This window comes from Heterodontus francisci, chromosome 31 (genome assembly GCF_036365525.1).
Source record: "Heterodontus francisci isolate sHetFra1 chromosome 31, sHetFra1.hap1, whole genome shotgun sequence".
NCBI classification, from domain to species: Eukaryota; Metazoa; Chordata; class Chondrichthyes; order Heterodontiformes; family Heterodontidae; genus Heterodontus; species Heterodontus francisci.
In genome coordinates this window covers 46,630,860-46,655,314 of record NC_090401.1, presented here as the reverse complement: position 1 = coordinate 46,655,314, position 24,455 = coordinate 46,630,860, and the positions used below count along the sequence as shown (strand labels likewise).

Here is a 24,455-nt window from a genome sequence, read left to right as displayed (position 1 = left end):
GGTACACACTGCTGCCACTGTGTGTTGGTAGTTGAGGGAGTGAGTGAATGTTGAAGGTAGTGGATGGGCTGTCAATCAAGCAGATGGTCGAGCTTCTTGAGTGTTGTTGGTGCTGCACCTATCCAAGCAAATGGAGAGTATTCCATCACACTCCTGACTTGTGCCTTGTAGAAGGTGGCATTGGGGAATCAGGAGGCGAGTTACTCAGCCTGAATTCCCAGCCTCAGCATTTTGTTTTGTATTTTTTCATGGGATGCGGGCATCACTGGCAAGGCCAGCATTTCTTGCCCAACCTGAATTGCCTTTGAACTGAGTGGCTTGCTGGGCCATTTCAGAGGGTAGTTAAGAGTCAACCATATTGCTGCGGGTCTGGAATCACATATAAGCCGGACCTGGTAAGGGCAGCAGATTTCCTTCACTAAAAAAGGAAATTAGTGATCCAGATGGGTTTTTACAACAATTGACAATGACTTCATGGTTTTAATTCCAGATTTATTAACTGAATTCAACTTTCACCATCTGCCGTTGTGGGATTCAAACCCATGTCCCTAGGATTACTATCCCAGTGACATTACCACTACACCACCGCCTCTTATACAGCTGGTCCAGTTCAGTTTCTGATCAATGGTGACCCCCAGGATGTTGATAGTGGGGGATTCAGCAATGGCAATGCCACTGAATGTCAAGGGGAGATGGTTAGATTATCTCTTGTTTGAGATGGTGATTGCCTGGCACAAATGTTACTTGCCACTTATCAGCCCAAACCTGGATGTTGTCCAGGTTTTGCTGTATATGGGCATGGGCTGCTTCAGTATCTGAAGAGTTGCGAATGCACAATGTTCAGCACCAATCAGCAAACATCCCCCCTTCCATCACTTTATTGACGATTGGGAGTAGACTGAATGGGCAGTAATTGGCTGGGTCGGATTCATTCTGCTTTTTGTGTACAGGAGATACCCGGGAATTTTCCACATTGCCAGGTAGATACCAGTGTTGTAACTGTACTGGAACAGCTTGGCTAGGGACACGACTAGTTCTGGAGCACAAGTCTTCAGTATTACTGCCAGAATGTTGTCAGGGCCCATAGCCTTTACAGTATCCAGTGCCTTCAGCTGTTCCTTCACATCATGTGGAATGAATCTGATTGGCTGAAGACTGGCATGTGAGATGCTGGGGACCTCAGGAGTCTGCAAGAACCCTTCCAGAATCTATAGAATTTTGAAAGGTAACCACCATCACTATAGCCACCTCCTTCAATACTCTGGAATCTAGCTCATCTGGTCCAGGCGATTTATCAACTTTCAATCCAATTAAAATTTTTATTTTTGAGTACTACCTCCTTATTGATAATAATTACTTTCAGTTCCTCGTTTTTACAAGTCCCTTGATTCTCCAGTATTTCTGGGACATTTTCTGTGCCTTCCTCCATGAAGACAGACACAAAGCAATTGTGTGGTATCTCTGCCATTTCCTCATTCTCCATCACAAACTCCCGTCTCCGCCTGCAATGGACCCACATTTGTCCTTGCTAATTGTTTCATTTTCACATACCTAAAGAAGCTTTTATAGTCCACCTGTATGTTCCCAGCTAGCTTACATTCATAATCCTTTCTCTTTCTTAATCATTTTCTTGGTCCTCCTTTGTTGAACTCTAAATTGCTCCCAATCCTCAGGCTTACCACTTTTTCTGGTGACCTTACAAGCCACTTCCTTTGACCAGATGCAATCCTTAACTTCTTTTGTTAGCCAGTTTCTTGTTGGGTTTGTGTGTCTTAGAGGAATGTATATTTGTTGTAAACAGTGTAATACCTCTTTAAATATATGCCATTGCCTGTCTACCGTCAAATCTTTCAATGTATTTTCCCAATCCACCATAGCCAACTTGCCCCTCATACCTTCATAGTTTCCTTTGTTCAGATTTGAGACCCTAGCTTCAGATCGAACTACATCTCTTTCAAAACTTAATGTAAATTCTGTCATATTGTGGTCCCCATTTCCTAATGGCTCCTTTACAGCAAGGTTATTAATTAGCCCTTTCGCATTGCATAATACTAAATATAAAATAGCCCAATTCCTAGTTGGTTCTTCAACATGCTGCTCCAGAAATCTATCTCGTACACACTCCAGGAATTCATCTTCCACAGCATTAGTGCTATTAGGTTTACCCAATCTATATATAAATTGAAGTTGCCCATTATTACTGTATTGCCTATGCTACATGCAGCTCTAATTTCCTGATTTATACCATACTCAACATAACCACTACAGTTTGGTGGCCTATAACAACTCCCACCAATGTTTGCCACTCCTTGCTGTTTCTTAGCTCCAGCCAAACTGATTCTACATCTTGTTCCTTTGATCGAAAATCCTCTCACTAATGCACTGATCTCGGCCCTTATGAAGAGCACTACTTAATAATAGTAGGGGATTTCAACTTCCCCAATATTAACTGGGATAGTCTTAGTGAAAAAGGCTTAACGGGGGCAGAATTCTTAAAGTGCATCCAGGAGAGCTTTGAGACAGCACATAGAAAGCCCTACAAGAGAAGGGGTGGTACTGGGCCTAATCCTAGAGAATGAAGCCGGACAAGTGGTAGAAGTGTCAGTGGGGGAGCATTTCGGGGAGAGTGACCAGAACTCTAAAATTTAAGGTAGTTATGGAAAAGGACAAAGATGGACTGGAAATAAAGGTACTGAATTGGGGGAAGGCAGATTTCAATATAAAACAGGATCTGGCCAAAGCGGACTGGGAGCAGCTACTTGTAGGAAAGTCTACATCAGGCCAGTGGGAGCCATTCAAAAAGGAAATAGTGAGAGTTCAGAGCCAGCATGTTCCATAAAGGTGAAGGGTAGGACCAACAACTCCAAGGAACCATGGATTTCAAGGGATATAAAGGATTGATTAAAAAAAAAAGAGGCAGATTCAGGGGGCTGAAAACAGCAGAGGCCCTAGAAGAATATAGAAATTGTAGGGGCAAGGGTACTTAAAAAAGGTAATTAGGACAGCAAAGAGGGGACATGACAAAACACTGGCGGGCAAGATAAAGGAAAATCCCAAGGCGTTTTATAAGTATATTAAGGGCAAGAGACCCTTGCTGGTTGTAGTGTACATTCATGATTTAGACATGAATATAGGAGGTATGATCAGTAAGTTCGCAGATGACACGAAAATTGGTGATGTCGTAAATAGTGAGGCGGAAAGCCTTAGATTACAGGACGGGCTGGTAAAATGGGCAGAGCAGTGGCAAATGGAATTTAATCCTTAGAAGTGTGAGGTGATACATTGTGGAAGGACCAACAAGGCAAGGGAATACACAATGGATGGTAGGACCCTAGGAAGTACAGAGGGTCAGAGGGACCTTAGTGTACTTCTCCATAGATCACTGAAGGCAGCAGCACAGGTAAATAAAAGGCAGTTAGGAAGGCATATGGGATACTTGCCTTTATTAGCCGAGGCACAGAATAGAGAAGCAGAAGGGTTAAAATGGAGCTGTATAAAACGCTAGTTAGCCCACAGCTGCACTACTGTGTACAGTTCTGGTCGCCACACTATAGGAAGGATGTGATTGCACTGGAGAGGGTGCAGAGGAGATTCACTGGGATGTTGCCTGGGCTGGAGCATTTCAGCTATGAAGAGAGACTGGAAAGGCTAGGGTTGTTTTCATTAGAGTACAGAAGGCTGAAGGGGGACATGATTGAGGTATACAAAATTATGAGGGGCATAGATAGGAATAAATTTTTTCCCTTAGCAGAGGTGTCAATAACCAGGGGCCATAGATTTAAGGTGAGGGGCAGGAGGTTTAGAGAGGATTTTAGGAAAAAAATGTTCACCCAGAGGGTGGTTGGAATTTGGAACACATGCCTGAAAGGGTGGTAAAGGCATGAACCCTCACAACATTCAAGTAGTATTTAGATGAGCACTTGAAACACCATAGCATACAAGGCTACGGGCCAAGTGCTGGAAAATGGGATTAGGATAGGTGCTTGATGGCCGGCACAGACACGATGGGCCTGTTTCTGTGCTGTATAACTCTGACTCTATACCCCACCTCCGTTTATCCCTGCTAAATGACAAATATCCCTGAATATTCAGTTCCCAGTCCGTGTCACCCTGTAACCACATCTCCGTAATGGCAATTAAATCACACCCATTTACCTCTATTTGCGCTTTCAAATCACCTACCTTATGGCAAATGCTGCATGAATTCAGATAGTGTATTGGATGTCAGACAAGTAGTGAGACAAATCAAAGGCAGTGGACAGTTCAAGATAGGTAGTGATGAGATCAGTGTCATCAGCAGACATGTGGAATCTCATGCATTTTTGAATGATATTGCCAAAAAGAGTAGCATGTAGACACAAAATAAGAAGGGGACCAAGGGGCTGCAAAGGGATATAGACAGGTGTAGTGAGTGGAGAAGAACATGACAGATATAATGGGTGGGGGGGGTGGGAGGGGAAGGAAAATGTGAAGTTATTTACTTTGGTAGAAAATAAAGAAAAGCAGAACTTTGTTTATTAAAATGGAGAGAGACTGGGAAATGTTGGTATTCAGTGGGGCCTACTTGACATTGCATATGAAATCACAGAAAGTTAAGATGCAGGTACAGCAAGCAATTCAGAAAGCAAAAGGTGTCTTTAATTCAAAAGGGATTGGAGTACAAGAGTGAAGAAGTCTTACTGCAATTGTACAGAAGCAGAAAAATAGGAGCAGGAGTAGTCCACTTGGCCCTTCGAGCCTGCACTGCCATTCAATACGATCATGGCTGATCATCCAAACTCATGACACCAGGAGTAATGTGTACAGTTTTGGTCTCCATACCTAAGGAAAGTTATACTTGTCTTAGAGGGAATGCAACAAAAGGTTCACCAAACTGATCACTGGAATGAGGAGATTGTCCTATGAAGAGAGATGAGTAGACTGGGCCTACGTTCCCTAGAATTGAGAATAATGAGAGGCAATCTCATTGAAGCACAAAATTCTCAAGGGGCTTGATAAGGTCAATGATGGGAGGATGCTTCCTCTGGCTGGGGAGTCTAGCATCAGGGGTGAGCCATTGAGGACGGAGAGGAGGAGAAATTTCTTCACTCAGGGGTTGTCAGCCTTTGGAATGCTCCACCCCAGAGGGCTGTGGATGCTCAGTTGTTGAGTATATTAAAAGACAAGGCCTACTCCTGCTTCTATTTCTTATGTTCTTCAATCCTCAGGGAACTCCAGAGGTCGCAGTGCAGGAGTAGGAAGTGAAGCCATTGCAGCTGATTTCTCTGGCTACAATTCAATAGCTAAGAATTTAGCAAGTCATAGGACAATACCCCCACAAATGTTTTTAAAGTATGGCAAGTTTCAGTTTTAAAACAATTCTCTTTTCTAACATCTGAGATACAGAGAAAATGAAAATTGATAAAATTAGAAAGATAGCGTTCTGTGTAATTATGTTTAGTACAATTCTTTGTGTTTGTGAATATAAATAAATAGTTAAAATCATCATTTTTGAATCATATCAACTACAGTAATCTTATGATCTGGGACTCATGTTTTTCTCCTCTTCCCCTGCTCCCACCACAATGAATCTTGGATGTTCCTCTCTAGGTCTTAGTGGTCACCAAGATCACTGACAGAAATCTTTTGCATGTAAACTTAGTTTCCCCCATGCCCCCCACCCCACAGTCGTGGTTAATAACCCATTCAACTTTTATGTTTTAAATTGACTATTTTAAAGCTTTAAGGAGGTCACATTTAGTAGTGAAATAACTGTTTGTGAAGCAGACCGCACAACCCAGGTGAACTTTATTACTTTCAATAATCAACTAGTCAAGATGCACAATGCTGCCATGACTTTTTTTTCAAGCTACTTTCCAAAACTACCTTCTCCACTAACAAATGTGTCAGTACTGGCTATATATAAATTAGCATCATATATTTCAAAACAATCATACTTCTTTGAGGGGGAGGAAGAGAGTGAATGAATAATCTGTAGAAACCAATAATTATTTCTGACGAACTCACAAGATACCAAGGCAAGTCTTGCATATGAACGAGGCAGCCGTCCCTATAAGTGTAGAACAGCAAACAACTGACAGGTTATACAAAGCTTCAAAAGTAGACAGCTGCACAACTGGCTAAGGCACACTATCAATTTAGTCACAATTGATGGCAAATTTTCAACTGGAAAAAGACAAAAGAAGTGCGAAACTACTTCGCGACACTTCTTACTGAAATGCTCACTCATTGCTTTATCATGTTGAAATGTCTCAAGGCACTTGTGATACTATAGGGATAAAAACAGAAAATAGAGACAAAAAGATCTTTGCTTGAAACTTCCCCTTCTCAACAAAACAGGAAATGTTGGAAACAAACAGCAGCACTGAGATGTCAATATCTTTTTCTGACTCTACAAATGCTGCCCGAGCTAGAATATTAAACTCATCTTCCTACCCCCATCCACCCCACGACAGGTGTTATCTAATCTGCAGCACATTTCCAGCATTTTCTGATTTTTGTTCACATAGAATAAGAACAAATGGAGCTCATCGAATCTACACGTGTTCTTTTGAACAGCAATCCGGTTAGTCCCACTTCCCCACAGCCCTGCAATGTTTTTTTGTTAAAATATTCATCCAATTCCCCTTTGAAGGCCACTACTGAATCTTTTTTTCCCATCACCCCATCAGGCAGTGCTTTCCAAATCCTAACTATTTGTGTAAAAATCTTATTTCCTCATGTTCCCTCTGGTTCTTTTGTCAATTACCTTAAATCTGTATCCTCTGGTGATCAGCCATTACAAACAGCTTCCCTATTTATTCTATCTAAACCCTAGTGACTTTAAAACACCTCTACTAAATCTCCTCTTAGCCTTCTCCACTCTAAAGGAGAGCTACCCCAGCTTCTCCAGTCTATCCACATAACTAATCACTCATCTCCAAGTATCTTCTGTAAAGTATGGTGCCCAGGATTGGACGCAATACCCCAGCTGGGTCCAAACTAGTGTTTTATATAAGTACAGCATACCTTTCCGGCATTTGTACTTGATGCTATTTATAAAGCCCAGGATTCCATATGTTTTATTAACTGCTTTTAAAAAAAAAAACTTGTCCTGACACTTTCAAAGATTTGAGCACGAGCACCCCTACATCTCTTTTGCATCCCCTTTAAAATTGTACCAAAATAGTATGTATTGTCCTATCATTTATCCTACAAAAACATACCACCTCATACTTTTCTGCATTAAATTCCATCTGCCATGCGCCCATCCATTCCACCAGCCTATGTCCTCGAGATCCATTACTATCTTCCTCACTTATGAAATTTGCAAATTTCGTGTCATCTACAAATTGCAAAATTGTGGCCTCTACCCCCAAGTCCAAATCAAAATATATCAAAAACAGCAGTGATCCTTGCATTGAACTGCAACATACACATCAACTGCACTAAACTCATCAATCCTGTTACAGTATGTGCAGTTTTTCTTTTGCTTTTAATCTCTCTTTTCATCTTCAGGAGAGAATACTCTTGCCTGAAGTGGTAACTTAGAGAAAGTACATAATCAAATGTTTGTGGACACCCAAGTTGTTTTTTAAAAAAACTGGACCCACAAGAAGTGGATGCTGGGCTAAGTGGGCATTTTTTTTTCAAAGTAGATAGACATATCCACCCAACTCAAGTCTAGTCTCATTTCTCAAACATCCCCTAATTTATAAGTATAGATCATTATGTCATTCCAGTAGAAGAGACAAGGAAACAGGGCCAGATGCAAGAGGAATGCAATTTTTGAAAAGGCATGTTCTTCATCACTGGGAAAAAACAATTAAAGGTCTCTGACAATATTCAATAATGATCAATTAACACAAACATCACATTATAGCACCTGGAAAATGTGGGTGCAAGAAGCATTTTCAAATAACAACAAAAAATCTAGTGGAAGGATTGCTTCGGGGAGAAAAGAAATTTCCGCTTTAGAAAGGCATTTTTCAAAACGAAAAGGTGTGGAACAAGTGGCAAAGTTACAAACTATTCCCATAATGCACCTTTTTTATTGAACATTGATGCTGTACCAGTAAATATTAAATTCAGGTTCATAGTAGTTAATCCTTTCAAACTATCCAACTGATAAATTTCAACAATACAACTATCTTTAGCAAGGTTCTTCTCAATGGGAAGTTGCTTCAACACAAGCTCACCCAAGTTTGATCCACACTTACCAAGGTGGAATTATGACCAACAGTCAAATTATTCCAATGAAGAGATCAACTTTCAAAAAGAAACAGGTTACTTGTTTCCCCCAACTCCCCCCAAGACAGCACTGGCATTATCTTTAAAATAAAATATCACAAGTTGAACAAGTATATTAAGCCATTAGGAACAGTTTTGGACTAATCAAGATAACTTATTTTCCAATATTCCCCATTACAGGTAGTACCATTTTCCCTCACCCAAGTAACCATCAGGTGACCCCAGAAAGAGTTGCCAATCTATTCAACTGTAGGAAGCATCACAGCTGCCCCCAATTCCAACCAACTCCTTCTCCAAGAGGGGTTTAATTCAACAGTGACCAAGAATGGTAATCCTGTACGAGGCCAGGCCATTGAAATGAATCCAACCGAGGTCAGACTGCAGAGGAGGGGGCAGACCATCAAACAGTCACACCTATGTTTATTGACTCCAGTTTTGTTGGCCCTGTAAAACACAAGGTGGTTCCCAGCCGAATGGAGAGGGCACGATTAATAAAAATGAACTCATCCTCCAAACACCAAGCATAAATAAGCCTTGCCTCTGTCTTTAAGGTAACGACTATCAAAACCACCCCAACACATGCGCTTCCTTTACCTCGGCCCAACAGCTACTACCTCGCTCCTAGAGAACGCGCGCCACACCACCCGGCCCCGCCCCTTTACAGTCAAATCTATCTCGTGACCAACGGCTAACTGTCAACGGTCGCCCGCAGCCAGGCCGTTATTTTTTTTTAAATTTCAATATTTTTGAAGTTAAGTCAAAGTTGTATTTAATATAAATAACATGTTTATTCGATACTGTAATTGTTTGAAAATAAAATTATTTAAAATTGAATTACCACACTTGGCACTTTTGAGTTATTCCCATTGGTTGGCAATGGTTGAGGGTCACGTGCTTTTGAGGGCGTTTGACTATTTTTATTTTACAAAACATGAATGAGGTGTATAAAAAGCACATTCTTCCCCGGCCGCAAGTTTGACATAAAAGCAGGGAACTACATTGACTTTTATAGGTAACAAGTGGTGTTAAAGTTGTTTCTCATCGTCTTAACTACTCGATCACCCGGGGCGTTGCGCAAGGTAAGTAGGGTGATAATATTGTTTGATAATGGTGAGGTTTATACCATGTACTAGACGATGCATATTGCTGTTCTGCAGAGGTGCACGTATATTTAACTGGCATATCCTCATTTCACCTCCACCCCCCGCATTTTAAGGCCATACTGTAAATAGGCACATCGAAGGGACAGCAAGAGGTCAATTGCTTTGTAAGATTGACAATTCACAACCCGGTGAACCTGCAACATCGATGCTGCTACAATAATTATTGACATCACTGTTGCCCCTGCATCGCCATAGGCACTGCAAAGTTTAGAGTTAGGTTGGGAGGAGGGTGTTAAGTTATTAGCATGTCAAGAATTAACGCAGAAATAGCTGTTGACAGTGATGCGTCACAATTAATAATTGTTTTTTGGATTCAAAGGGACAAGATGATGCTGACCACAATTATCTATTTCACTTGGTCGATAACAGCAATAGCAGTGGACACAGCCCCTGCTTGTAGGGGAGTAACTTCAAAAGTAATCTGCAAAACAAAATTAGTCAGCATGTTAATCTATGGAGCAGGTTCTGTAGGGAGATGGTAGAATGGTTAGTATTGATTCATAAAAATTAGGATGTTTTCTTTCGCAAAAGAATTTTTGGGAATACAGCATAAGCAATTTGAGACATATGTGGTGAGTGTGCTTGGGAGGAACACATGATTTTGGATCAATCATTCCCAAAGCACTCCACCACTGGAGATTTTCATTGTGTCATGTCTGGGTCTGTTGTAATTGATATGAGGTTGATTGCTACTTAATTATTGTATCATGCGATTAGTGCAACACTATAAGACAAACTCATTGCACCTTTCTCCATCTAGCAGTTCCTACGGCGAGAAGCATTTGCAGGTTCACAGATGTTTATAAATTGACAGCTCTTACGTTAGAGCAAATGCATATGAAATGGCATCCTTTGTTTTTGAATATACATTAACACTGAAATAAAATGACATTTAACAAGCCCAAAACTTTTTAAAAATCTATCTGTAGATCACCTATGGCATTGCTTAGTGAGCCCGAGGGTGTTGTTGCAGACATGTGGTAAGGGACATGGGCGATTCGCCCTGTTCATCTCCCAACTGACTGCAATCGTGTTTCGTTAAAAATGGTGAGTTGGTCCATTAGTGTTTTTTAGGGTCAAACAAATAATTTTTTTTAACCTACGAGAAAATATATTTTTACATTTCCCGAAATGGTCGCAAACTCTACTCACACACGAAGAGAGGAAAAGGTAGGTAGTTTAAAGTCCAAAGTGAGGTAAATGTTTGTGGTTTACAGTAAACCTGTTGAATCTTCTCAGGAGGAGTTTCTTTTAAAGGTGCAGGCCTGGATGGCTAGTCTTGAACTTGTTGAGGTGTTGTAGAATTCTTATGCTTTCAACTCAGTACAAAGCAGGTGGTGTGGATTTTATTGCCGTCACAAAAGGAGAGTCTTAAAGTCATTTTGTGATGTCTCTGCTGTAGTGGTTATTCGGGTATTGTTCAGCAGGGTTCTTCTTGTTTGGTTGGAAATCTTGCACAGCCTTTGTGAAGTATTGGTTTGATCGCGCCCTATCTCCAGAGGGCTACCTTTTTTAAAAGGTAAAAATGTCACAGAGTTTGTTAGGAAACACCTGGCCCTCTCCCCTGGTGTGATCACACATTGGGCCAGGATATAACCATGGCTATTGATTGATGTTCGAATGGGGCCACTTCAGTAAGTGCTACTTCACACCCATTCATTTTGGTTTAGGCTGAAAGTCAGTCTGTCTCCAGAATTCTGTTAGTTCATTCATAGCAGTAGGCATCATTAATATGCAATTATGCCACTTTCAATGTTAGAAGGGGTTAATGAGTTCCATCTTTGCAGACGAGTTTGTTATTTCTGGCGTAGAATAGGGCACATAACCACTCCATTTCCACTGTGGTACAAATGCCCATGGTTTTGGGGTCTTGTTTAACAGTTGACTTTTTAAAGTCATAGTTTTCCATTTGATTATTTCATCATGGTTCCTGCCATGCATAATATAGCTATAAAGGCGTTGTCTGGAAAGGATGATAGTTACAGCAACTAAGTATGACACCAGATGTCTATCATATGTAAAACTTATTAGTTACATTAATAGCAATCAGGAACAGAATTTTTTTTAAAGTTATGGGAAGGAGGCATTATAGAATGATGCATGAAATCTATATGGAGTGGTAGAATCAACAATGTTTTCTATACTTTCCTGTATAAATCATATTGCATAACCTCAGAATAGCCAAAAGCACTTAGCAGCCAATGAATTAATAAACAGCCACTAGGGTAAAATAATGCCCCACAAATAACCTATGAAAATATGCCCAGCTGAGATTGCAGATCAAGCTTCAGTTTAATATCGCATCCAAAAGTTGATAACTGACAGTGCAGCACTCCTTCCCTGCTGCATTAAAATGTCAGCCGAGAGTCTATGCTCAAATCTTTGGAGTGAGGCTTGAAACCACAACCTGCTGCAAGAGGCAAGAATGACATCAAGCCAACCTGAAACAGTAAACCTACTGCTTGGCTGGCCTACTGAGCATTTCCTGCATCTTCAGTATTCACTTTATAACCTTGCCTCATTGATCTTAAATGGATTTGCTTAAAAGAAGTTTCCAGCTATAGAGCAATACCTGTATCTCTAATGATGCACACTAGGTATGCATCATTACAGATGGATATAATTTTACTTTCTTATGCCTATAACAAAAGGAATTGCAGGTCAAGCTCAATTTCCTTCTTGGTCGACTCACTCAGTGGCACGCAAAAAAAAAATCACAAGCACAATACCATAAATGACTGCTGCAAACTGTACCTCAGGGGTTGTTAGCATATAATCTATGTCCATGTTCTCTAGTTGTGCATCACTTCCCAGTGAGCCAAATATACCAGGCACCATCTAGTATCATTCACTCCTACCCTTAGAACACCTGCTCAGGTACATGCATGCAGCCTGTGGAATTTAAGCAAGGTATTCTAGGGTGTAGTCTGTGATAGAGTACAGATTTGGTGGAAAGGGAGGTACAGGAATCTACTAGCCGAGCAGCCACCCTCTGAATCCTCATGGATAATGCTTTTAAATATATAAAAAAAAAGACAACTGTGCTACCCAAACTGCAGCATCACATTGATAACATGCCCAGCGCTCAAGATTAATATGAAGCAGATAGAAACTCGACATCTGTAGCACAGCCCTACTTTGTTACTGCATCTATTCATGCTCAGACTGGCATATGCTCATGGAATGCAGTGGGGCTGTTTTGGGCTCCAGACTGAAGATCTCATTACATCTTCACTGATTAGTTGTCACAATCCAGGAGTGTTCAGCAGTAAGGCATGGCTGGAGCTAGCATGAATGAAGCATTGTATTAAATTACAGGAAGGAACAATGAGAATTGTAGTGGCTTTATCTCAAGACAGTTTATTCTGCTCCTCCCTTGAGGGAAAACAAAAAAAACAGCAATTGTGTAGTTTTATTGAAATAAAGGTAGATGTTACAGGTCAGACAGATTTACAGTTACACACTTGTAGACTAGACATGTAACACATCAGTAAAGCATGCTGGAAATTACACATTTCACAAAAGGACCTAACTTGAACCAGCAATCCCATTCGCTTCACTACTAGTAGAAAAAAAAAATGCAGGAGCTCCATATATCTACATCAGGGTGGTTGGGGGTGGAGAGGAACCCAGAAGAATGCTTACAAAAGGTGGAAAGCATACAAAATACAAGCTTCCCTTCTGGTCAGCTTTTGGCTCTCAGTTGCACACTTAATAGCATTATTACAAATAAGAGTTCCATTAACACACTGGCCATTTAAAAAAAAACACATCTTTGGATGTTTGAAAATCCTCAAATTCCAAACAAAAGAAAAAAAAGGGAGGACAAGGAGTTAGTCTTCACTTTCTTTGATCTCTTTACTCTTCCTCACTTCTTCCATCCGCTTTTCCTAAAAAAGAAAACAATTTTTTGAAATTACAAAACAACCCCCAAAAGGATCAATAGACTATCCAAGTCCTTACAATTCTTCCAGAAATTTTCATTTCCGTTGGCAGCACTCACACTTGAGCCAGACAAACAATATGTATTCTCCCAGTATCCCTGCTAGTTCTCAATGTGGTCAGTTGTTTATGAATATGGTGACTTATTTGCAAATTTCACAGGTATTTTAAAAACAAAAACACAAAAGGTAGTCAGCCATATTATGTTTGCTAGTAAACATGTCCTAGTTCAATCCTTGGTCTATGCCAACTTTAATCAATTTTGCAGATTATGGGACTTGCTATAGTATAGTCACCATCACTCCAAATTAAGGGGGAAAGACAGGGTTCTCATTTCCAACTGGTATCAAACTGATGCTGGAGCTAATAGTGCAAGGACAGGATAGTGTCTGATGCTCAGTGGGGAATATCTTGATTTTTCACTCAAGCATGGCCTAGTGGACCACCAGCATCATAAAAGGCAGGCAAGTAAATTGGTTATAGAAAGGGGATGGGAGAAAACACAATGGTAAACCCTTGGCAGACAGTGCCATCCAAAGTAATGTTAAATTTCAATCCATGAGGGAAGTAGCAACTATTGCCACAGGACATCTTTTAGCTTAGATAATAATTACCTTCTCTCGTAGGCGCTCCAGTTTGGCTGCTAGCTGGGCTTCACGGTTCTCTTTGTTAGCTTCCATCTTGGTGGTCAGTTTCTCTTCCGCCATTTTTCTGAAGTTGTTGTTTTCTTCAATAGCTTTCTGAAGCACTTCCTTTTCATGCTCTCGCTTTTCAGCCAGCTGCTTTAGCACTTCTGCTTCATGTGACTAAACAACAAAAACAATATTCAATCACAAGACTGCACTGCTAGTCAAACTTAGGTGCCCAAAAGATTTAACTTGATGCATTTTTAACAATACAATGTAAATGATTGCACATGAATACTATAATCCCATATTCAAACTGCTCCCATTGTTCTATAAAACCATCTTAACGTAGTCTCTGCAGAGAACCCACTGAATATTTTTCTATAGTTCCAGTAGCCCCAGTACATACAGCACATGAAATCTGAGTGCCAAGGCAGGGAAAATAAATCTGGCCAATACAAAGATTACCAGAGTCAGTTTTACAGCACAGAAAACAGGCCCTTCTGCCCAATGTGCCTGTGCTGACCAAACACCCATACAAATCTAATCCCATCTTCCAGCACTTGGCCTGTAGCCTTGTATGCTACATCTGCAAAATCTAGCAATCTTCAACACAGGCATGTGTAATTGTATACAATTACATGGGAAAACACCCAAACACACATCTTTTAAAACCAATTGTCCAGAGATCCAGTTAAGCTACTATCTGGTCAGTACTGGAAACAGATGCAACAGCTGCTTTATAGAGTTGATGAAAGGAGGCAGGGAAATCCAGATAAAAGCCTTCATATGAAAACACTAGTATGAATAAAAAATGCAGTTGGAAAGTTTTGAATTTAGAAGACAGAGGGCTGGTTAATAAAACAATGTCAAGTGAAACAATAAAGAGATTTAAAATAAGTGTAGGAACAGCTCTAATAGAATGAAATCTATTATAAAAACACTTCCAACCTCATTTCAAAGCCTAAAGATGTCCTTTGTACATAGATTACTTTTTGCATTGTCCAGTTTGTTTGGAACACAATCTATTCCCAGATTATGGGCGGCACAGTGGCGCAGTGGTTAGCACCGCAGCCTCACAGCTCTAGGGACCCGGGTTCGATTCCGGGTACTGTCTGTGAGGAGTTTGCAAGTTCTCCCTGTGTCTGTGTGGGTTTTCTCCGGGTGCTCCGGTTTCCTCCCACAAGCCAAAAGACTTGCAGGTTGATAGGTAATTTGGCCATTATAAATTGTCACTAGTATAGGTAGGTGGTAGGGAAATATAGGGACAGGTGGGGATGTTTGCTAGGAATATGGGATTAGTGTAGGATTAGTATAAATGGGTGGTTGATGTTCGGCACAGACTCGGTGGGCCGAAGGGCCTGTTTCAGTGCTGTATCTCTAATCTAATCAGTAAATTGTTGAGACCCTTAGTTACTGCAACAGTAACCTTAATCTGCTGTTATTCTTATCACCTTCATTTTGCTCAGTGTAATAAAAAAAGGGCTTGCTTACCTTCCCTTTCTAGATTTAAAAATAATCTCTTACCAGAGATATCATTTCATAGTTTTAGATGCTGACTGGCCAGTTGCATTTTCAGCATCATGTTTTTGAAATTCTATGCCTGGCATTTAGCAAAGGTGGGTGCCGAATTAACAGTTATTACAGATGGAAGCTCACTTGTAAATATATTTAAATAGCTGAAGCTATTTCACTGCAAAAAAAAAAAAACTTGGAATGTAATACCACAAGCTTAAAAGGAGGTATTTAAAACTACAAGTTTAGAAAATGACTGCCTTTCTGGAGACTCACTAGACAATTTAGTGGGCAAGTTCAGTGTGGCAGATCAAAAGGTGATATTTGAATCTAGTGCAGCAGCAATTGCAAGCTCAGGACACCAGAAATGGTTTTGCTAGACCCAGCATGTAATCATGCAGTTTTAGCTCAAACACAGAAGCAGCTTTGTTCAGTGTCATGTACCTTTCGCCTGATCTCTGCAGCTTCATGTTTGCGCTGGATTTCTTCCAATGAAAGGTCCTTTTTCTTAGGAGGAGAGAGGGGAAACTCCGGAATGGCCTCAGCTGCAGGTGGACTCAGGATCAATTCAAAAGCCTGGCCAGAAGACCGCTTGTCCAATTCTTTCACCTTGATATCTGAGATCAAGTCAGTCATTCATTCAGTATTGTAATGTTCAACACTTATTAGAATAAATTGAAATTATACATCAAAGTTGAGTTCCAAAGAATGACTGCAGTCAAGAAAAGCAATCTCATGACAATCCACTTGTTACAGGTGACAAGAAAATTACATCTCAAGATAGGCATATAAAATGTTGATGATACAACCAGGTAGATTCCCATTCATCAGCTGGCAATAAGAATGTTCCAAACTGAATAATGCATAAAACCAGTTAAATGCTGAGTCTGCCCACTGACCACTGGATCCAGTATGTCTCAAGACATTGTTTATTGTGGTTGACAAAGCAACATTGTGCTACAATGAGTTAAGCATTGTTTTGTAGTTGTGGGAACAGTAGTATGTGAAATGTTGGATTCAGCAAGATTAACCTCACCATCTGACAGGTTATCTAGTCATATATACGGCAACTGGTGGAATAAGGTCTAATTTATACTTCCAGTTAAGACACCTCAACCTCAAACTAAAAAAATTTCCATTCCTGGAATAGTTTTTAAATAATGGAAAAGGTCAACTAAGTGTACAGACAGTCTAATTACTCATTTACAAAATCTTACTATCAATTTCCATGGAGTAAATTAGTCTTTAAAAGGCTAGCCTTCGAAAACATTTCTTCCTTTTAAGGAAGGCTACAAGTTCACAGCTCATTCTATATCTCTGCTTACCAGCTGATGCCATAATGCAGGAATGCAAGATGAACAGGTAACTTTCAAGTCTTGAACACTGTCCAATGTGTACAGCAGATTCTGTGGTCAAGACATTAGGGCAAAAAGATTACAGACATTGATATTTCAGAATACCATTTATATTGCAAGAACAAAACGTTGAGAGATCTTAAGGGTGAAGGATTAGGGTCCTCAGAGCAGGGCATAATGAATGCTAGAGTACCACAAAAGCATGCAAATCAGAAGGAAAATAAATGCTACATTTATGCAGCTAGGTCAGTATCTAGCGAAATCACAGTTTACATGTGGATCCTGAGTACAGAACACGTACATTAAAAAGACATGCTGAATGGACTTGTTGTGTATTTCAAGTTTCTAGCACCTGTAGTTTCTTTATTGGTAAATCAGGAAATAGGTGATGAAAACTTGTGTTAAGTCTGAAGTTTGCAGGAGGGAGCAATTAGGCTCACAGTTTGAGTCTATGAATGTATCACCACAGCAGACACAATGAGAAGCCTTAAATGACAGTCTGCTTTTGGAAGTCTATTACCACATTTAACATATTCAACTACAAATATTAGAAGTTTAGGACTGCCTGTAGCTAGGTCAGATAACAAGTCATCTTGTATTAAGGTGATAACACAAGTCACTATTATACCTGATGCTGATCCTACGAACTAGTCAAGAGATGAAAAACAAATCAATCAAAATGCAAATTAAAGGCAGCCCTAGGGTGGTTTTTGCTAGTTTGTTCACAACTACAGTCTGCTTCAGCAAACAGGCCAACATTTGGCAGGACTATTAGGGTCCATACTTTCCTAAACAAACACGCCTTGTGTTCTATTCATTGCAAAGCCAAAAGGACAATATTGCGGTGGATTTTCTTCTGCCCAACATCCAAGGATCACCTAGCTTTGGAAATTGGAGCCTCTGTCCTCCTTGCACTTCACACATTTAATGGTATGGGGAAGTTCCACCAGATGGGGAGCATATAAATACAAATTAAAGAGTGAAGTCAAGTCATTTCATTTCAGGAGTTCCAATCTCAGATCTTGTCTTTCTACAAGTTTTATCTCTATTTAGGCCACTGAGGAGGAATATTGGGGCAGGTGGTCACATGGTTTCTATCAGAAACCAGTAAGATTTTACTACACCATAGAAAGGAGGGAGCACCTCAAATCTGGAGTCAGTGAGGTCTTTATCATTCAAGAACACCTACAAGCCAGGAGATCTAGCAAGGAAGCAGTGCATGCATACCTCAACTAGCAGAGAGGAAGATAACCTGCAAAGTACTTCTAACATTTTCTGTTCAAGAGAAACCAAGGAGTAATGTAACATGAATTTTACTATTTTAAAGACTGATAAGAATTAATTTGGCCTGGACCAAGGACCTAAAAGATTTAAAAATCCACACTAGGAAACTTAATTAAAAACACTAAGGGGGAAAAATTTAAGGTACATTTGAATTTGCATAGAAGGGAATATTTAAAGAAAGCCTCAAGTTTTTTTAAAAAATGCAAATCTACTTGAGGACAGAGGTCCTGTGTAATACTGAATGATTAGTGTTCATTCCCCTGCCCAAGCAGTCCAGAGGCAGGTTAAATAATGTACTGTCTAATTTGGTACTAGGTGCTGCATGTTATTGCATTATATAAAACCAACAAATGCATAGTCCTTTATTCTAACTTAAATAAATGCATTACTTGAAATGTCTCATGGCAATAAAGTTTTTCCCTTTCAGGCTAGGCAAGTTTCATTAGTGCAGTTCAAGTAAACCAATGTGTTAGGGAACAACCGAGTCAGAAGCAACAACTGTGGGTGGTGAGGGCTGGAAAAAAATTGATTCCAAGATGTTTAGTTAGAGTATCAAAACAGCATGTATTGCTCAATAAAGGTGAAGGCAGGAAAAGTTAAATGTGTAGTTAATTTTTTATCCAAAAGCATCAAAAAAGAGTAATTATAATTGATGCCATGATCAATAAACTTTTAAAAAAAAAACTTAGAAATGTTATTTCCAGCCATGGTTATGCCACTGAGCAAATGAGTGTTAAACAGACAAGTTGTGCTTTTTTTGCCAAAATTAAGCTTCTTAAAATCAGAGGATGCAATTATATGGAAGAACACACCATTGTTACTGAGAATCAGCCAGTCAGTAGGCAAGAGGATTTACAAAAAACAGATGCAGCCCAGAGGAAGCCAAACAAGACAGTCAACAGAAAGATTAGATGTTACTTGAAAGCTGTTTTGTTTTTCAGCTCAAAAAAAAAATTGAAAAATCCAACTCCCTTGGCTATTTAATGTTTCAGCAACTGTAGCATCTGGCAGTGTTTAATCACTTAAGAGTGAGATTGCAGACAGAATGATTGGCACCATGATGGCATTGATTACAAAAGGCTGCACTGCACTATTTACCACTACTACTGAAATATAAAAATCCAATCTGGTACTTTTCATAATTTTTCTGATTGCTGTACTGACTGCAGTTAAATTCAATAGTAAATGGCTGCAAGACATGCATGATTACACAAGTTCCTTTAAAACAAAATCATTTAAGTAGAACCTAAGTGCATTGACTGATGGCAGTGTCACTACTGTAAATTGCATTGTACTTATTGTTCTGAACAGGAATTGATGGTGCATGAATACATCACACTATTACCATTCAAAATTATATTATTTGATAATTCAGATTCTAGTAGCCACCTCCTGAATATGTCCAAGAAAGAGCTACTCTTTAAAGAAAGGGTAACTGAAGTACAGCTTGTGTAATCTGAAATTTCACCTAGAGTACAGGCAATTCTATTTGCTAGAATATTTGCATGCTTTAATGTTTGAAATTGGGACTACATTGAGCCCACTGGTGGAAAATCCTAAATTAGCAAACCACACCCATCTACAGCTCAAGATGAATGAAAGTTAGGGGGAATGTCGATTTAAGCAAAATAAGTGACCCTCAAGATTGTATATATCCAAGTGCCCCACAGAGGATGAAAATTTTGGACTATGCATGTGTATGCAGCAAGTGTCATTTTGACTAAAGCTAGATGGACCATTGAACCCTATCAGTTGGTTCAGGGTAGTCACTACATACAATAGCCAGGAGATGGAACCCTGTTCATTTGCATTGTGTATAAGCATTAATTCATAAACAAACATACAGGACAGCTGATTAACAAATTGAATACAAAGGTCAGACCCAGTAACTAGACTGCATCAGGCTCATAACTGCAGAAATTGTACTGTTGTATTATGAAACTGTGTGGCTTTAGCTTTGAATAGGAAAAAAAAAGTGTTGGTGGGAGTGCAAAAAGGAGTCTGTCATAAGTAAGAGTGGTTAGGACTGGAGCTAAAGAGGCCAACCAACCTGGAATGGATTCTTACGGTGAGAAAATTTTTTAATTGTATAAAAAGGATGCTAGATGGGCTTCTTGCAAGTGGGGGGTCATGAATTTGTGGAGGATAGGTTGGGCTGACATGTATATGAAGTTGACACCACCTGGAGTGACCTTCATTGCCAACGTGCAAGGTCTTCCTTTTCCCCCTCCTCTAAGCAGAGAGGAGACAAGCTGGGGTTGTTCTCCTTCGAACTTGGAAAGTTAAGGGGAGTTTTGATAGGTGCTCAAAAGCATGAAGGCTTTAAAAAGAGACAGTGGCAATAGAGTCAGATAAGGCAGTGGCAGAAAAAACAGGATGAGGGAGTATTTTTAATAAAGTAGTTATGATCTGAAAGGGTGGTAGAAACAGATTCGATAATAACTGAAAAGGAAAAAATGTATGGCAACGGAGAAAAGCAAGAAATTGTGATCAATTGAATAGCTCTTTCAAAGCGCCGGCACAGACAAGAGGGGTCGAATGTCCTCGTGTCTCATCATTCCAAGGACTGAACTCCCGCCTCACGCCGCGTTCCAAAGTGACTCCTGGCTGACAGCGAGGGAAGGCGCCACTTGGCCATTTATTTTAAACCGACCGACCACGCATCTATCATCCGGTAGGATGTGAAATGTGAATTATCCAGTTTCGATATTTGGGCAAGGTGCAGCTGCTTCTAACTGCATCCGAATAACCCGACAATTCACCTTCCAGATAAAGTGCTAAAAGTGTTGAAACGAATCCTCCAGTTTGCAAAAAACCCAACGTGCATCCCGAAAGACTTCAATTTGTTGCTGCTGCCATATAGTTTCCAATCTCAAATGGAATGACGTTTTTGTCTCCTCTGACGCCCCCCATTTCTGAGTTGTGGATGCATAAACACAATCTGGCGCATAAACTCTTCTGGAGCAAAAGAGGTTTAACCCATAAAAACAAATGGTCGCTACTGCCCATGAAAACAGGGTATCCCAGAAACTCAGTAAAACCTACCGAGACAAAGATTGTAAGACAGCAACAAGACTCGAGCGCCACCTGAGGCAAAGAAAATGGTGGCAGTATATAGTCTGGCAGATGTGAAAACATCTATCCAACTGAATATGGCAGGACCAAGATACAGACTAGGTGTTCTGTTGCAGTAATACCACATTACAGCCACCCCTCTTTACCCCATTATCCAAAGTCAACTGTCCTTTAGTTTGGAAAGATATCAACAATGTACAATTCTTGTTAGGGAGATTGCTTTTGGCGCAACTAGACCACCCTAATACTTCAAGGCCAGCAACGGGCAACACCCAACCTCAAAAAAACAAACCTAGTAAGAACCTGTTCCAACTAACCGAATTGGAAAACAGCTTTTTTTTTAAAAGGGTTTAAGCAATGATCCAAGAACTTACAAACAAATACGACTATGTTGATTTAATTCCACCCAAAAACAATATACTAAAGCGGCATTGCACTGCTGGTCCATTTCTCCCCAAATTAAAATTACAGGTATACAAAGTGAGTCGTCCCTGGACGAAGGGATTCCTGATTTTTAAAAGAAAATCCTGGAAAATTCTGTTTTTATATAAATTCTATAAAAGGCCTCTTCTTGGCATTTTTGTTTGGAGCGTTTCATAGAAGCCCTCTTTGTGCCAAGACAGGAAAAGCAATCCAGAAACGTTAAATCAGAACAAAGAGTCACTGTATTTCTAGAAGGACAAAAGCACATTGGGACTGAAGATCACAAGGAAAATGCAAGCACACGAGTGCCAAAAAAAAACGGCAAAAAAAAAATGCTAAATCTGCGCGCAACAGTTCAAACAGGTGCAAAGGATGTTGCAATATAGCTTTCAAAAATTACAAATTTGATGGAATGTTCTAATTGACATCTAAAAATGTTCATATTGTACCCCTCTACGTCTAGTTGGAAAGTGTCCTTCCCGTGTTAATCCTTTGATGGTTACACCCAGACAATAACCTGTTATAAAAAAACAAAAACCCAGTTTAACCCCCAGTGGATTAAAAAAAACTCCTACATGAATTTCTGGTTTGAAATATAACTTTTTAAAGCCCCGTCTCCTACAGTTCATAACAAATCAGAACATTTATTCAAATCGTTTTTATTGTACTACGATCCGGCATCTTGCTCAGAACAGGCAGCGCCCTCACCCCCTCCCTTCTTTGTGTCTAGTGCAATAAGCAGCTCCGGAAAATTAAGATTCCCAAGAAAGAAAAGCAGTCCTTTCGGATGGATGCATGCATTAATTGCCATTTCAGTTAAAAATAAGTACTAGCTTTCTTACTCATATTAATCTTACAGTAAATAATCTTAAATATTATATTCCCTTGTACGCAGCAGACCCCAATTAGCCCGCTCGCTCCCAGATTGATGTTGCATTGGCGCGAAACTATAATATTTAAAAATAAAATGCAATTTTAAAATAAACTTTAATTCTCCTACAGCTGGAGTGATTTAATCCTATCTACTCAGTACATGCATATAGCTACCATGCTTATCCCCTTACCCTCGCTCTTTCGCTCTTGTTCCCTTTGTCTCCCGCGCTCTGCACAAACCCGTTATCAATGGCTACCCCCCCTCTCTCGAATAAAAACCGCCAAAAACATACCACGTGACATCAGCAGTGCTCTTCCATTGGTAACAATCTCCCAGTCGCGAGGTACAGTGCGTCGATTTTATTGGTCCTTTTCAACAACCCCCGACCAATCTGAATGAAGGAAGCTAGCTCGGTAGAGTGATTGGCTTATAACTGGAGACCCTCGGTTCCGGTTGGCTGAGACTGTCTTCAGGCTTCTGTGCTGTGTTCCTATTGGCCACGGCTCCGATACAATTGCAATAATATTTTCATTGTGGTTACTTCACGCGCATGCGTAGTTGGTGTGTTGATCCGTTCGGATCTGGGCTGAGGCCGAGATAAAATTGCAGTCGCAGCGAGTAGAAGAGGTTGCCAAAACTAACCATTTGTTGAGCATTTTGCCAGCGATGCCCACCGAAGAATGGTCACTGACCCGAAACGTTAACTCTGCTTCTCTTTCCACAGATGCTGCCAGACCTGCTGAGTGGTTCCAGCATTTCTTGTTTTTATTTCAGATTTCCAGCATCCGCAGTATTTTGCATTTACTCATAATCTAGGTTCATGCATGAACAATGGCTACCTCGGTGAGAGATATGGAAGAGCAGATGACTCCTGTATATCTACCCCAAAGAAGGGAGTGGGAACACTATGCAATGCTGTAAATTGTGTTGCATTATATCATCATACCACTAAAATAAAAGCAAAATACTGCAGATGTTGGAAATCTGAAATAAAAACAAGAAAAGCTGGAAATACTCCTGTTGCCAGACCTGCTGAGTATTTCCAGCATTTCTTGTTCTTATATCATCATACCACTATCGTTTTCAAAAAATGCATCACAAATAAATAAACTGCAAATGCTGGAGATCCGGAAAAAAACAGCTACAGCTAAGTTAAAAGATCTTAGCCATTTTTTTTTAAATTTCCAAAATATACTTTATTCATAAAAATCTGTAAAAAAAAAATGACAAAACAGTTCTAAACAGCACCAAGTCAAAAATTACGAACAGTGCAAAGGAGGTCAGTTTCCTTCAATACAATCATGAGTTGCCTCACAACCCTTTCATTTCATTTGTCATTCCATATACATTTTTACATTTCACACCAAATGAAAATTGTCCCGATACAGTTCGAGGGGTTTCCCATGGATCCAGCCCCTCCGTTCAGCTTGGTGGGTGGACCTTACACAGTGGTCTTTCCCCAGTGAGCCTTTGCTGCGGCTGCCCCAAGCTTTAGTGCATCCCTCAGCACATAGTCCTGGATTTTGGAATGTGCCAGTCTGCAACATTCAGTCGTGGACAACTCTTTGCGCTGGAAGACCAGCAAGTTCCGGGCAGACCAAAGGGCGTCTTTCACCGAATTGATAGTGCTCCAGCAGCAAGTGATGTTTATCTCGGTGTGCGTCCCTGGAAGGACTGGGAGGCTCTGCTGTCTGTGGGCTTCGCGTCATACAGCCCAGCATAAAAGGATTTGCTGATCCTTAGTATGTCAGACTGCGAAGACGTTACCGAGCCATCCTCTTCCTTCAGGCTGCTGATAACAGAGCTCTCTCTGTGTACCTTTTGGAAGAAGTAACGCGAGCACGTCTCATCCTGCTCAATGGAGCGGACTCTGGACCGGAAGATGATCTTGGAGGCCTCTGTGGCAAAAAGCGAGGCCTGCTGGCACTTCACCTCTTGGAGGTCCTCCTTGATCTCGACCCCCATCGAC

General features: G+C 40.3%; 2 protein-coding genes across 3 annotated transcripts in view; both read right to left on the bottom strand.

Moving 5' to 3' along the window:
* LOC137346990 (stathmin-like) overlaps window positions 1-8,862 on the bottom strand; it is a 32,615-nt gene extending 23,753 nt beyond the window's left edge. The window contains exon 1 of the mRNA XM_068010971.1: window positions 8,824-8,862. The gene's annotated coding sequence lies outside the window, so the exon portion shown is untranslated. The remainder of the gene's footprint in view (window positions 1-8,823) is intronic.
* Window positions 8,863-12,732: 3,870 nt separating this feature from the next.
* Window positions 12,733-22,758, bottom strand: LOC137347229 (stathmin-like). Of its 2 annotated transcripts, XM_068011483.1 has the most exons (6): window positions 22,677-22,695; window positions 22,062-22,129; window positions 16,801-16,881; window positions 15,920-16,092; window positions 13,949-14,140; window positions 12,733-13,282 (listed from the first exon to the last, which is right to left on the bottom strand). In XM_068011483.1, exons 3-6 carry the CDS (start codon window positions 16,811-16,813, stop codon window positions 13,226-13,228), a joined length of 435 nt encoding a protein of 144 aa, XP_067867584.1. In that variant the 5' UTR covers window positions 16,814-16,881; window positions 22,062-22,129; window positions 22,677-22,695; the 3' UTR covers window positions 12,733-13,225. The 2 variants fall into 2 exon arrangements, with proteins under 2 accessions (XP_067867584.1, XP_067867583.1); XM_068011482.1 differs by lacking the exon at window positions 22,062-22,129 and having other exon boundaries at window positions 22,677-22,758.
* Window positions 22,759-24,455: the final 1,697 nt, after the last annotated feature.

What these genes read in the sequence shown, in the direction of transcription:
- LOC137347229 (XM_068011482.1), bottom strand. An exon ending in CTGCAGAGATCAGGCGAAAG is followed by an intron (nt 14,141 to 15,919) that starts GTACATGACACT and finishes TTTGTTGTTTAG; the next exon opens with TCACATGAAGCAGAAGTGCT. An exon ending in TGGAGCGCCTACGAGAGAAG is followed by an intron (nt 13,283 to 13,948) that starts GTAATTATTATC and finishes TTTCTTTTTTAG; the next exon opens with GAAAAGCGGATGGAAGAAGT.